Source organism: Sinocyclocheilus anshuiensis, unplaced genomic scaffold (assembly GCF_001515605.1).
Source record: "Sinocyclocheilus anshuiensis isolate Anshui unplaced genomic scaffold, SAMN03320099.WGS_v1.1 scaffold371, whole genome shotgun sequence".
NCBI classification, from domain to species: domain Eukaryota; kingdom Metazoa; phylum Chordata; class Actinopteri; order Cypriniformes; family Cyprinidae; genus Sinocyclocheilus; species Sinocyclocheilus anshuiensis.
Genome location: NW_015549597.1, coordinates 1,461,520 through 1,476,316, shown reverse-complemented (window position 1 = coordinate 1,476,316; position 14,797 = coordinate 1,461,520). Strand labels below are relative to the sequence as shown.

At 38.1% G+C, this 14,797-nt stretch overlaps 1 protein-coding gene across 1 annotated transcript; it reads left to right on the top strand.

Annotated features, from left to right (window-relative positions):
* The first annotated feature begins 3,345 nt into the window (after window positions 1-3,345).
* LOC107658505 (serine/arginine repetitive matrix protein 2-like) lies at window positions 3,346-14,239 on the top strand. The gene is made up of 14 exons (XM_016447091.1): window positions 3,346-3,552; window positions 5,163-5,417; window positions 6,071-6,166; window positions 6,274-6,459; window positions 6,651-6,734; window positions 6,832-6,897; window positions 7,510-7,539; window positions 7,624-7,731; window positions 7,987-8,119; window positions 8,617-10,520; window positions 11,598-12,299; window positions 12,378-12,485; window positions 13,487-13,597; window positions 13,687-14,239. Exons 2-14 carry the CDS (start codon window positions 5,170-5,172, stop codon window positions 13,739-13,741), a joined length of 3,831 nt encoding a protein of 1,276 aa, XP_016302577.1. The 5' UTR covers window positions 3,346-3,552; window positions 5,163-5,169; the 3' UTR covers window positions 13,742-14,239.
* Window positions 14,240-14,797: the final 558 nt, after the last annotated feature.

Below are 14,797 nucleotides of genomic sequence, written 5' to 3'. Positions count from 1 at the left end.
TCACTATAGAACTCCCAGGAACTCCCATGAGTCATAGTACAGCTCATTTTAAGGGAATGCCCATAAATTGAAGCCAGTTGGGAACAGCCTTGTGTTTTTTCTGATCCTTCAAGGTTTCGATTTTTATCTGCCCCTGTAAAGTTTCTAACTACATTCAAAGGAATAGTCCACACGAAAATGAAAATACTGCATGATTTTTTTTCTCGCAAACCTGCATGAGCTTGCTTCTTCTGTGGAACACACACACAGAAAAAAAACAACTATATTTTCCAACTAAACGAGCAAAAGATACATCTATCTTGTGCACTATGCATTTCAAACGGTCATCTTTAAACAGATAGGATTTTCCATATGTAGAATGGTTGCTACGATACCTCTAGTCTATAACAATAGAAGCTGATGTGGAAAATCTGGTCTCATTCTTGTCCAGGCAGAGATGGTTTTTGTGAGTCACTGTAATAATTATTTAAGATTGTGGTTCAGAGAGAAAAACTACAATTACGTTACACACAAGGGATTTAGCAGCTTAATTATAGCAATTTTAAAGTTGTTAAATATATAAAAAGCACCAATAAATTATAAAGTTTTATGTACTGCAAATTTTCTTTTTAAATAAACCCAAAAGTGCTAGAAGGCAAAACTTTTGAGTGTAAAAATAGTGTAAAATGTAGATAAATTGACAAATTATCTAAATAGAACAAATAATCACAACAAATTAATAAATAAACAAAATAGCCAAATGAGGTTTCCTTTTGCTATTTAAAAACTAGTCAGAAATCATGAGATTAATCACTATTATTTTATTCTATTGACAGCAATGTTTTCCCCCCGTTTCGCTGCTGTGCGTCTCCTAACAAAACACAGTAGGTATTTGACTTGAAGCAGCACTGCACATACCATTCTGTGTATGACATCAAAATACTGCAAGGACGATTAGAGAGCATTTTTGACATTTTTGTTTTAAAGTCAAATAAATCTTGCTGTTTTGCTTTGCAGTGTTGCTGTTGTAAAGTTACACAGCTACAGTTGTGTTGCTGAGTTTTAAAGGTTTGATTTCCTTTTTTTTTCTTATCAGTCCATATTTACAGCAATTTCACTGTCCACTTGGTTCAAATGTGGATAAGTGGCTACACGAGATGTGTGCACACACTGCCAGAGCTGTGAGAGATCACTACCATGCTGCTTTTGTAGGGGTCGGTAGGGCTGACATAAAACAGGAAACTTCATTTTGGTACTCAAGTACTTTTAAAAGCAAGTACTGCAAGTACAAGTAAAAATCTCTTTACAACTTTCACTTGTAGTAATGGAGTTGTGTACTTTGTCCACCTCTGCATTTAAGTAATCTAATGGTAGGCAGAAAGAAGATCCAATGTACTGAAAACTACAAATTTTCCCCGCACTATGTGCATAAAGTTCAAAAAAGCTTAATACTTGTGTATATAATAGTTTAATTTGTTTTGCAATTCGTTTAACGGAAGAATTAGCAATGTTTCATACAAACAATTACATATTTTAATAAACAATTAACTTAAATGCTTGTGCTCATTAGCACATAATTGTCTATATAACAGTGATGTTATGAAATGTTTCTGTGAAATGATTTGGACAAAGAAATGTATAAATATACACCTATATGTGGTGGATTACATAACACTTAACTAAGCCTACCAATACTCTAATGAGAGTTAGTTTATATGTAGTTGCAAAGTTGCTTATAGTCAATAGGGGCTAATCAATATACAGTATATTTCAAGAAACTAAGACTTAAGGTACTCCACTTTTTCAGTTGTTTAAAGACTGAAATACATTTTTCATTTATATTTTAAGTGTAAATTCATTTAAATTTAAAATTGTTAACTCAAAGCAGGTATTACACACTTTGTAATTAATATCTGATGCATTTATAAATCAAACATCACAATTGAAATAAAAAAAAAAATGTTCCTGAGATGCAATATCTTTAACAACATGTACAAACATTACTAAAAACTAAACCACCAGGGTCCTAGAAATGGAGAAATGCTGTCCTGAAACTGCCAAGTAGGTATAACTGCAGCCTCCGCTATATTATCCAATTCGGTAGGTGGCGCTGTTACAAAAGAATAGGGTCCTAGAACTGCGGTCCTGAAACTGCAGCCTCCGGTTGTGCAGGAACACCGTTCTCGATATTTTAGGCAATATAGAAATCCTGGCCAGGACACGTCCGGGAAAAATGGCACGTATGGTCACCCTATATAAGACAATGAAAGTGTTTTTGGACCTTGCATGCATGTCAACCTGTTGTTGGGGACTCCCAAAACCAAAATATGAACCTTACATAACCCATAGTAGGGGCACTTTAAACAAAACAACCGTTTTTAACACTGATGATAAGACATGTTTCTTGAGCTCTGATTTATAATGATTTATAAAGAATAGGGAAGAAAGACAGAAAAAGTGACACTGAAGAGTAATGGCTGCTCAAAATTCAGCTTTGCCATCACAGGAATAAATATATTTTTACTAAAAAAAAAAAAAAGGAAAGAGTTGTTTTAAATTGCTGTAATATTTTACAAAATTGCTGTTTTTACTATATTGTTGATCAAATAAATTTGGCCTTGCAGCATAAGAGACTTTAAAACAAATCTTACTTTGAAGCACAAACGCTCCCGTATTCGTGGAAACAGGGCATTATAGTACCTATTGCAAAACCTGGGAAAGACCAATCTATTCCGATGAACTATAGACCTATTGCTTTAACATCAAACATGTGCAAAGTAATGGAAAGAATGGTTATGTCACGAGTATTATTTTATTTGGAAACCAAAAATTTGTTACATCCATATCAGAGTGGATTCAGAAAGGGACGTAGTACACTAGATGCAGTTGTATGCTTGGAGAATGAAATAAGGAAAGCTCTAGTGAAAAAAGAAGCGGTAATAGGAGTTTTTTTTTTTTTGACATTGAGAAGGCGTATGACATGGTTTGGAAGGAAGGGCTGTTAATTAAATTAGATCGAAGAATACAGTTAAAAGAGGAATTAAAATCTGACGGCATTAATTCTATGACATTACAGAATGTGTTAAACAGTTCTCATAAAGGTTATAAAGCTCTTATTAATTTTCTGAAAATAACAAATTTATATAATAAAATATAGGTAGAAGGTTGTTGTTGTTTTTTTTTTTTGAGAATTAGCATTTCCCTTGATATCAGCGCCTCACACTCCATCCCAGTAGGTGGCGGAATATGCACCAAAAGCTGGTTTGCCAACCGCCATTAAACAGCATAAGAAGAAGAAGAAGCACAAACGCTTGCGTGGATGGATGAAGCGAGTGAAAGGAATTGTGGGAAATGTAGTCCACAGTCAATCCCCGAACATTATCGCGAGGTCGTCACGATGCCGTCCAAATGAGCGTTACCTGTTCATTCTAGCCAACGTTGCGTACATCGTTTTTATTTTGCAAGGGTTATTTGATATAGAATCGCTGGGTTTACGCTTGTTGTGCCACAGTTGCTCGGTCTTTGGCCTGTAACGGTTCTACTTTTGTTCTCTCCCTGAGCGGGATCACAGAGGTACGTAGCACTCACGTTACTGAAGCTCAACGAGCAGTTAGCATGCTGTTCTGTGGAGGGATCCTGCTAGCACACAGGACAAAGTTAGCGCGCTGAAACAACTCAAGTGCTGTTATACCAGTAAACACTGAGGGTATTTAGTGAGTTGTTATATGAACACTAAAAATGAAGGAGAATCAGCGGGTTGTTGTGTGGAGGAAGCATTAGCAGCACAGAAGGCCTCGGCCTGTTGCTGGTTTAAGACTTGTGGGCGCGATACAGTATCTGTGTATTCAAGTATGTGAACAGTCTACCCAGACAGCATGTGAGACATAGTATGGGATGTTTGGAGCGTTTACCACGCCTTTAATGCTACATTTTTAACATATGTTCGATCAGTTGTGTACAACACAGTCTCTGTAATTATTAAACAGACCTAGACTGCTTTAGCACCATACTGCTTTACTCTGCATATTCGTGTGGTAATTTTTTTTCTTCGCAGTCATGTCTGAAAAAGTGCTGAATCTTTCTGTTTCTGGACAAATGTTGTTAGTGATTCAGCACATTAAAAGATGTACTTAATGTACATGTCTTTTAGAAAACCATTCGTTTAGGCAAAATTTGCATCATGGTGTAATTTGGAAAAACATTGTAAACGTGCAATTCTGGGCATTTTGGGGTTGCATAAATTCACCGCTATTTTTGAGACATTAAGTACAATACAAGTCACCACAATACAACCACAGTACAATTATGAAAAGAAATGTCGCTATTTTATAATATAAATAATGAAATTAAAATAATCAAGCGTAATTTAAATATGTATTATTTATATCATATCATACCTCAGAAAATAGCTGTGAAATATTAAATTAAATTTGAATTGATTGAATAGGTTCCCTTTTGTGTGAACAAATAAAAAAAGGAAGGGAAAAAAAGGCCATTGCTTAAGTTTCCCAATTGCAATTGCATTTTTGCTAAGCTTCAAAAAAGGCCTCAAATTTTTGTTCAAAATTTCAGGGCATTGTAAGCATTTTCCAGTCACTAGGCCGCACATAGAAATAACATTTAAATTTGATACATTTGTTCTATTCAAAATTGTGTTAGTTGCCTGACACAATTTTGTGTTACCTTAACAAGTTCTTTATAGTTTTTACCCCTATTCAGTGAATGTTAGGTATTGTTTTATACAAACTTGCTGTTCTGCTAGGATCTCTAAATAAAGATAAGGTTTAAAAAAATATAAAGTCAGCACATAAGTTGTCATTTCTGTTAAATCTGGTTTTATTACATTGCGATGAGTTGGTGAACAGAAACTAATACTTCTGTAGTTTTAGTTCCATTTAGCTTCCTCTATTAACTGTTTACATGTTTTAGTGTACTCCTAAAAATGTTTTAAAAAGGAACAAAATCGTAATGCTTTTTATTTTCATGGTCAAAGCTCACCGTTCACCACAAATGCAGAAGGTGCCATAAGGTCTCCCAGCAGCACTCATTTATTCACATTATGTATGTATCAAATGCTTTTATCCCAGCCAGGCCACTTAAGGTGTTGTGAATGTGATATGCAAAGTTGTTCAGTTCAGTGCTTAGTTTACTCATGAGTTCTCATGCTGTGTCTGGCCTCTCAGAGCAGAGATGTATAACGGTATCGGTTTGACCACACCGCGAGGCAGTGGCACGAATGGCTACGTTCAGAGGAACCTGTCCAGCGTACGCGTGAAGAGGAACAGGGACGAGCGCGGAGGAGAGCGGGATGAGAAAGACCGAGAGAGACTGGAGAGCCAGCTGAACAGACAACCTAACGCTGATATCCTAGAGCACCAGAGGAAGAGACAGCTGGAGGTGAAATGTGCCGAGCTGCAGGACATGATGGAGGAGCAGGGGTAAGATGAAATAAAATAGGAAAAATCCTCTGTATTTTTGGTTTGCATTTAAAATGAGTTAAGCTAGGTGCACACTGTATGAATTTTGTTAGGATTTAAAAAAATTATTTAATACTTTTTATTCAACTGTGACACTTTAAATTGATCAAAAGTGACATTAAAAATGTTTATAATATTATACAAAATATCTATTTTAAATAAAAACAGTTTGAACGTTCTGTTCATCAAAGAGTCCAGTAAAGAATGTGGAAATCAGTTTCCACGAAAATATTAAGCGGCTGTTTTAAACCTTGATAATAATTACAAATGTTTCTTGAGTATCAAATCAACATATTAAAATGATTTCTGTAACTAAATACTGTAGTAATGGCTGCTGAACATTCAGCTTTGTCATCACAGGAATATGTTTTAAAATAAATTACATTTATTTTACTGTATGTTTGATCAATAAATGCAGCCTTGGCAGCATAAGAGACTTCTTTCAAAAACTTGAAAAACTCCACCTGAACCCAAACTTTTGAACTGTAGTGTATTTCAAGTATGCACTATGATTTTTCCTGTGCTCTACGGCTTGCTTGGGTTTGTGTTATGGTGAACATTCTTCAGGAGTAGATATTGAGAACAGCCTCTGATCAAAACATCCTATGTGACAGGTACTCTGCAGAGGAGATCGAAGAGAAAGTCAACACCTTCAGTTTGATGCTGCAAGAAAGACAAGAACCTGCCCCTCCTCCAACAGAGAGGCCAGTGTGAGTGTTACTTCAGATCATCCAGACAGAAATGAAGGCTTTTTAATGGCCTTTTCTGTGCACTGTTAGTAGTTTTATTCCCATCCATGTTTTGCTCTTTCTCACAGTGTGACTGAGACTCATGCACTGGCAGCTGCTAACCAGCAAAAAAATGACCGTCTGAGAGAAGCGTTCGGTATCAGCTCTGACTACGTTGACGGCTCATCCTTTCATCCTGACCGGAAGGAGCGAGAGAAGGAGAAGAGGGAGCAGGAGAGGCTGGAAAGAGAGAAGCAGCAGCAGCAGAAGTACCAGTGAGTAGATGGAGGGGAGGTTGAAGGGGTCTTGTCATGAGGAATCACATTTTTCCTTTATCTTTTGGGATAAAAGATCTTGATGTACTGCAAAAACGTACTGTAACTTTCAGAAGTACGGACTTTGACGTGTTGTATCTTATCTGATTACTTGCTTTCTGTTCTGTCTTTCTCTCATCATTTTATTTCAGGATTATTGAGTCTGATAACTCTGATTCATCTCCTGAGAGAAAAAAGAGCCGGAAGAAGAAAAAGAAAAACAAAAGCAGAGAAAGGTACACTGGGGAATGGAGAAGTAATTTGGAACACTTTAAGCATGAGTTATATTATAAGAATAATATATTAATGAGTCAATTTCCACTCTTGTAACAGCTCTGAGAGCCCTTCACCTTCTCCTCGACGAGAGAAGAAAAAGGACAAAAAGAAGAAAAAGAAAAGGTTTCATTTAATGCTCTTAAATTACAATATTCTGTTAATTCATACTGGGATAAGATGCATTAATTGGGTAAAATCAATACACCTAAATATATTTTATTCAGTTTATTTATTACTTGAGTCACTCTAGAATATGTGAACCATTTAAAAAAAAAAAAAAAAACTTATTGGGAATGATATTTTACATTTGTAAATGATTCTCAAATCTCACATTGCTGGACAGTGTGGACATCATTTGCATTTTCATAAACTATCCAGGAAAAGGCTTAATAGCCAGATTATTTGCATATGGTAATATCACTATTAACTGAGATGCTTTTAGGAAAGTTGTCCATACGCTTTACCCTATAGCTGCCATTTTGAGAAAAATCCTTCTTTTAATAATTGTGAGCTTTGTCATGTTTGACCCATAATTTGAATGATTTTATTCATTGCAAAATCGCCAACATTTATAATACATATTTTTAGACCTGGATAAATTTCCTTTAAAAAGATTTTGTCATGTAGAAAATTTTTGTGTGCAAAAAATGTTTTAGCATTAAAATGCTCAAGAATTTAAATGATTCTGCATCATTTTTTAAACTGCTTAAATAACTAATATATTTTTACTTTCAGAGAGGAATCAGAGAAGAGTGACACAGAGAGGTAGGTTTTCTCCTCCTCGTCACTCTGTTACCTTTGATAACGGTATGTATTATAATTTAAATGTTATCATTTGTCTTCCCACAGTTCATCAGATGACAGAGAAACAACCAAAAGAAAAAGGAGTGACAATGAGACTCCACCTCCCAGTAAGTGCCGAAAACGGCAGAGTGCATCCTCCAGCCCAGCTCACAGGTATCATTACATGTGCACACCATGTGATCCATAATATAGTGTGCCCTCAGATTTTACTCTTTATATTCTAATACCAATTGCAAGAACATTTTCCACTCTATAAACAAAATTTCTCCTATTAAATGTTTTTTTTTTAATTGTTCTAAAAAACATCAAATATGTATGCTTGCTCAATGTTTGAAATAGTGTAGTTTATCGAAAATGTCCCTAATTAGTGAAAGTTCATATAAATATATGCATGTCTTTTTTTTTCAGCCCATCCCCTCAAAGTGGGAAACCACAGAATAAATCAGATTCTCATCCAGATGAGGGGAGGAAAGGGAGATCACCTGACAGAAGGCGCCGTGGCCGCAGTGAGGAAAGTCCAAAACGGATGGAAGTCCGAGAGGTAATATGTTGTTTTGGAAGTCATAGAGACATATGCTGTAATTATTTAATCTGGTTTATTCATTGTTTGTTTCCCCCTATTCTTATATATGGTCTTTCCTTTTTAAATAAGCATTATATTTTTAAAGTAAACCTATTATTAGTATGTATTCTATTCTAAACAACCACCACATTAAATTACAGCTGAACACATTCAGATGGTCTTTGGCCTTTGTTGCATCTCCTGTGTTGCATTGTTTTTTGAGCGCCTTGCCACGACAAGCATTGAGTTTTAATATAGTATGTCAAGATAAAAATAGTCCAGTTTCTAAAACTGCTCCTCAAGACCTCTGCATTGAATGCAAGAAATTGTCATGTAAACACTTGATGGCTTGGCCGAGTTATACAGGCCTTCCTTGAACTAGATTAGTTGAGCAGTTGTTCAAGCAACCCTCTGACTAGTTGATTTAAAAAAAGTACTTTTGCACCTCCCTAATTCTATGTCTTCCCCATTTTTAGAGGTCACCAAGACGCTCAAGAACACCTGAGCACAGTAGAAGAGACAAAGGCCGAGAACGCGAGAGAGAACAAGTGCCAGAAAAACCTCAGAGAAGACGATGCGACTCCTCATCGCCATCCCCTCCACCAAAGCAGCAGCAGGACAGACGACCACGGAGCGAAGAGAGAGAGAAACCCCCTCAGACAAGAAGACATGACTCCTCTTCACCATCTCCACCACACAAGCAGCAGCGAGAGCGGCGACAGCGGAGCGAAGAGAAAGAGAAACCTTCTCAGCGGAAAAGACACAACTCTCTGTCTCGCTCTCAGTCTCCTAAGCAGCAGAGAGACCAGAACCGAGGGGACAATGAGAGAAAGAACAAAGATCAAAGAAGACAAGACTCATCCTTGTCCCCATCTCCTTCTCCATGTAAAGACAGAACAAGAAGAGGACACAGTGGAGAGAAAGAGATAGCCGTTTCCCCCAGGGACAGGGAGAAGGAAAGACATGGGGACAGAGCGAGAGACAGACAGAGGAATAGCGATAGAGATATCCCATCTAGTAGAAAAGATGACCGAGGACGGGAGAGTGATAAAGGGAAGGAGCGAGACAGAAAGCGATCTAGTGACTCCATGTCTCCTGCTAAGCGTTCACCTTATGCCAACGGAAGGCAAAAAGAACGAAATCATGAACTAGAGAAAGAGCGAGAAGAACAGCGAGAGAAGGACAGAAGACGGGAGGAGGAGATGAAAGAAGAAGCTTTGAGAAAAGCCAGAGAGAGTGACAGAGAACAGGAGAGAACCCGGACCAGAAGAGAAGAAGTGTCTCGATCAGACAGGAAGTCCTCCTCTAGTGGTCTGCCTGAGGACAGACGAGGCACCAGAGGAAGTGAGACGGAGCAAGAGGTGGCCAAGAAAGACAGGAGAACAGAGAAGAGTCCTCAAGACCAGGAGAAGGACAAACAGATGGAAACGGAAAAGCCCGGGAAGAAAGACAACCTAAAAGCTGCGAGCAGCAGCAGTAGTAGCAGCAGCAGCGAAAGTGACAGTGACAGCTCCTCCTCGTCATCTTCATCCTCCTCCTCCTCTTCATCTTCTTCATCCTCGGAAGATGAAAAGAAGAAAAAGAAAAGTTCAAAAGACAGCAGTGCTGCTGGAAGGTCGGTTTCTAATGCTGTCATAGCTCAGGCTATTGCGCGCCGGGAGAAGGAGAACCGAGGAAGGAATGTGGAGAGTGATGAAGGCAGAAAGATGTACCCTCCCACACAAAGACAGAGCTCACCTCCCGAGTCCCAGAGAAAAAGGGACGATGCTGATAAGAGAGAGCGGAGACCTGGCCACTCCTCGTCTCCTTCCACAGGAGCCAAAGACCGGGAGCATGGAAAAGAGAGGTACACTCCCACTGAGAGTTCAAGCCCACCTCCCTCACCCCCTCAGAGAGGCCGGGACAGAGGAGCCCCAAGTGGGGAAAGGTACACGCCTTCAGAAGAAACCAAATCTCAGAGCAGAGATCGAGGAGGCGAGCGATACACCCCATCAGAGCTGGAACGAGAGTCTTCACTTCCCTCGCCTGGCAGAGGAAGAGACAGACAGAGTGACCGAAAGAAAGATGCGTCACCTTTGTCTCCGAGGGGGAAAGGAAGGAACGACGTGCCACAGGTCAAACAGACGGCTTCTCGACCTTCCCCGAAACGCACTCCACCACGACAGTACCAGGACCCACAACGCTCACGCTCTCCCAGCCCGAGACGAGGAGCGAGGAGACCATCGCCTTTCCGAAGAGACCTCAGCCGGGAGCGCCTCAGAGAGCGAGAGAGAAACAGATTTAGGGCAAGGCCAGTGAACAGAGACCGAGAGCGTTCCAGAGAGAGGAGAACAAGGAGCAGCAGATCTAGGAGTCCCCGAAGACCAAGTCCTCTTTACAGGTTAGTCAGAGAACCACAGTTTTTGGAAAGCTAAACTCAACCTTAAAAGTAGTTACAGAAGACAATCTGTGGGTTTTTTTTTTACTTTATTTTGCACAAGGAGTCTGACAGCAGCCAGTGCTGCACACAGAGATCTGATCTGATCATCATCAGTCTGTCTGGAATGACATGAAGAAACAGAACAAACTGAGACAGAATCAATCCACAGGAACTGTGGCAACGTCTCCAAGAAATCTATCTGCAAAGCTCCCTGACAAACTATGCGCAAGTGAACCGAGGGCAAAAGCTGCTTTAAATGCAAAGGATGCTCACACCAAATGTTGATTTCATTTAGATAATAGAAGTTAATTGATAAAGAAAATCTATTTATGACATTATTTTTGACAGCATCCTCATTTTACAGTATTTTTACACAAGTGCTTAACTTTTAACAGTTCTGTAGTTTTGCAGGTTCTTGGAGACGTTGCCACAATATACACTAGTCAACATTTGAAGTGGATCAAAACCTTTCATCAAAGTTGTCCTAAAACCTAAACCTAAAATGTGTTCTTGTTTCAGGACAATTTTGAGGAACTTTTTTTGATCCTCTTCAAATGTTGACTACTGTATATATTTATGATACATACACCGATATGAATTTTCAAGGGTCTTGCCAGTGACATGCTTAAGCTATTTCAAATATATATATTTTGCTTTTTTTTTTTTTTTTTTTGGGTCTATTAATTCAGTGACTACCAAGGCTGCATTTATTTGATTAAAACCCATTTCAAAGAAAACATGATCCTATAGAAATCATTCTAATATGCTGGTTTGGTGCTTAAGAAACATTATTATCAATCTTGAAAACAGTTGTGCTGCTAAATATTTTTTTGTTGAAACCATTGTATATTTTTTTTCTTTGATAAATAAAAAAATCTAAAGAACAGTATTTACTTAATAGAAATCTTTTGTAACATTATAAACTTTTCTTTAAAAAAAAAGCTTACTGTTCATTCTGTAAATAGAGTGTGAAATTAAGTTTATAATAAAATGCTGTAATTGCGGATATTATTACAGATTTTCTCTCCCTACACCCAGGTCTCGACGTTCACCCTCTCCTGTATGCCGGCGCAGAAGTCGTTCACTATCAAGAGAAAGAGAAAGGGAGAGAGAGCAGGAGAGGAGGAGGAATCGAGAGCGAGAGAGACAGCGTGAACAGGAGAAAGAAAGAGAACGAGAGCAAGAACAAAGAACGAGGGCGCCACCCAAAGATCCCACTCCTCCACGGCGCTCTTCATCATCATCCTCTTCCTCCAGTTCGTCCTCTTCAGCCTCGCCCTCTCCTCAAAGACAGATGAAGGGTGTGAAGTCTACAGATGCAGAGAAAGACCGATCAAGGGAAATTGATGAACAGAAAAAAAATAAGCAACCAGAAAGGAACTCGAAACATCCGTCTCCTTCGCCTCCTAAAGACACCCGTGTCCATTCCAACCAATCGCATCATCGCTCTCGCTCCCATGAACCACCTGTCCGTTCTAGATCACCAGTGACCAACCAGTCACAAAGCAGGGATCCACCTGGTGACCGATTAAGAGGCCAGTCCCCATCATCTGTTCATGAGCGGCACCACGGACCACCAACGAGAGGAAAGACTGCCGTGAATGGGAAACCAGAGAAGGAGACCTCTGGCCAACAGCAGAAGAGAAGCAGCTCGAGTTCTTCATCTTCCTCATCGTCATCTTCATCCTCCTCATCATCCTCATCCGACAGCTCAGACTCTGAAACAGAGAAAGCCAAAGGGTAAGTGCCAAATCATTCTGCATTTATTCAGTTAAATTTATATATATGGTACCCTTCGTTTCAATGTTTATTTTCCAGGGGTGTTAAAGCAAGTACAAATAAAGAAGCTAGCAAGAAGGCCAAAAGCCGAGCTTCTTCATCGTCGTCATCCTCGTCAGAAAGTGAACAAGAAGATAAGACAAAAAGGTAGAATATTTAGCTTTTTTTTCCTCCTCTGCTAAAGAAATGTATAATTTTCCACTGCATTTAATTCAAATTTAAAATTGACCCTCTAGGTTTGCATGCATGAACCAACGATCTTACATTTTCAGTTTTAGGTTACTGAATTATCGAAATAACTGAAAATGCCATATGGCAAATCACATTGGCTGTGATTTAATTAAAGAAATAAATATGCACTGTGTTTCAGAGTAAAGCACTGTGTTGTTTTACACGAAAGCAGCTCGTAATCCAGTGATTTCAGCATCTCAGAGTGGCTTGGTTTACAGCAAATTCTGCCACACACAAATTCCTTTCTGCATCTACTCTGAATCTGGGTCACTTGTAATGTGTGTTTGGGAACACAACATGAACCACCTTCCCAAACTCGTGATGAGGAGCACTTATGAACTGCCTGTTGTCAACAAAAGAGAAGCTTTATGTGCTCTCTGCACTTTTCCACCAAAATAAAATCCCAGTTGTTTTGTTTTAAAAATCTGTGCTGTAAAGTACAATTAATATTATTTTTCTTATATCTTTATTTTACAGTGAATTTACAATGGTAATATTTCCTGTTTTTTATTATTTAGTAATAAAAAAATACAATTCTTCTTTTTTTTTTATTGATATAATTTCAAGGTTTTGGTCAAATTGTCCAGCCCTTTAAACAACCACGGGAAACTTGGATCTATAAAAAAAAAACACATTTTAAATGGCAGTTGATCATAAAAAAACTTCTGTGAATAATGAATAAGTAATAAATTTAATAGGAAATTAAGCTTTTTTTAAACTTCTGTCAAAAGTTAACAGTAATTTAATTCCAGATAAAAAAAAAGGTAATGAATATGACAAAAAAAATCTGTCTTCCCCATGCAGTATCCCTTTTCAAACTGAAACAAATCGCATTAGATAAATTGTTCAGATGAATTGCATCTCATTTTACTGCTGTACTCTAAAACACTCTCAATCATTTCCTTTGAACTCTGCAGTCCTTCACGGCCCAAGAGAGTGCCAGCAGACTCACTGAGAGACTCTCGGTCACTCAGTTACTCCCCTCCAGCGAGGCAACGAAGACCTGCACATTCTCCACCCTCACGACGGTCAGTTCTGAACAGATCTACATATTATTACTGTCGTTTTCAACCCACTGCTCTTGCTAATATTGAGCTTAATCTCTGTTTTCCATCAGCACTGCAAGCAGGAAGTCGAGAAGCAGATCTCCAGACAGTCGACGGAGGAAATAAGTGAAACCTTTTTTGTTTTCTGGACTCTCTTATCTGACCCTCACTGGACAGAATCATCTCAGTATCACACGGATGAGACTGGAAATGTGACTAGTTTTAATGGTGATATTTTCACCATTAGTAGAGGAAGGTCTCTCAAAACCTGGTTCCTTGTAACTCGTCCCAAAAGGGAGGATTTATTTTTACTTTTATTATGGTGTAATTAATGTTTAAGGAGAGGCCAGCTGAGACACTGAAGCTCTCAACAACTATTGCTCTGTGCCAACAGATGCTGGACGCTATTTGTACACACACACACACACACATACACAAACAAACAAAATCACACGTGTCCGGTGGTTTTCTGTCTGCCTGTCTGCTACATTGTTCTGAATGTAGATGAACATCTGTAATTTGGTGATCAGAATGGACTATATTCTGTTCCTGCATATGTGGACAGAGTCCGTTTCTTTTTGTTTATTTGTGGAAAAAAGAATTGTGAATAAAATGGCAGTAGAATCTTCTTGTCTGAACATTTAGTTTGTGGCAATGAAGCTGGTGCTAATACACAGCACATTGGAAACCATATATTCATACATACAGAGGTTTATATATTGTTTAAAACTGAAGTGTAAATAAAAAAATAATAATTTTCTCAATGGTAAGACGAACTGTTGGTCCTGACCCATTCTCATGTGTTTGATGTTATATCAAGATAATAACCAATATAAATGATATAATATGATGCAAGATAATATAAAAAGTGACATGGTTTTTTGCTGATCATTTTCCCCTCTTGCCTGTTTTAAGGTTAATCAGGGATTGGAGAAAACATTTTAAACATTGAATTAATTAAATTTAATTAATGAATTAATTCAAGCTATATATATTAAGACCATCTCTCTTACAAAAATGTGCCATGGTGTAAGCAGTTTCCCACAAAATACTATGGTAAATAATACAATTGTGGTAATGTGCCATTAACCACACATTTCATCAAAAATAAATTATTCTGAAAGATTAATATAATATTTTGCAATATTCATGTGTAGTTTACAGTCGTAACATCTGTAATAA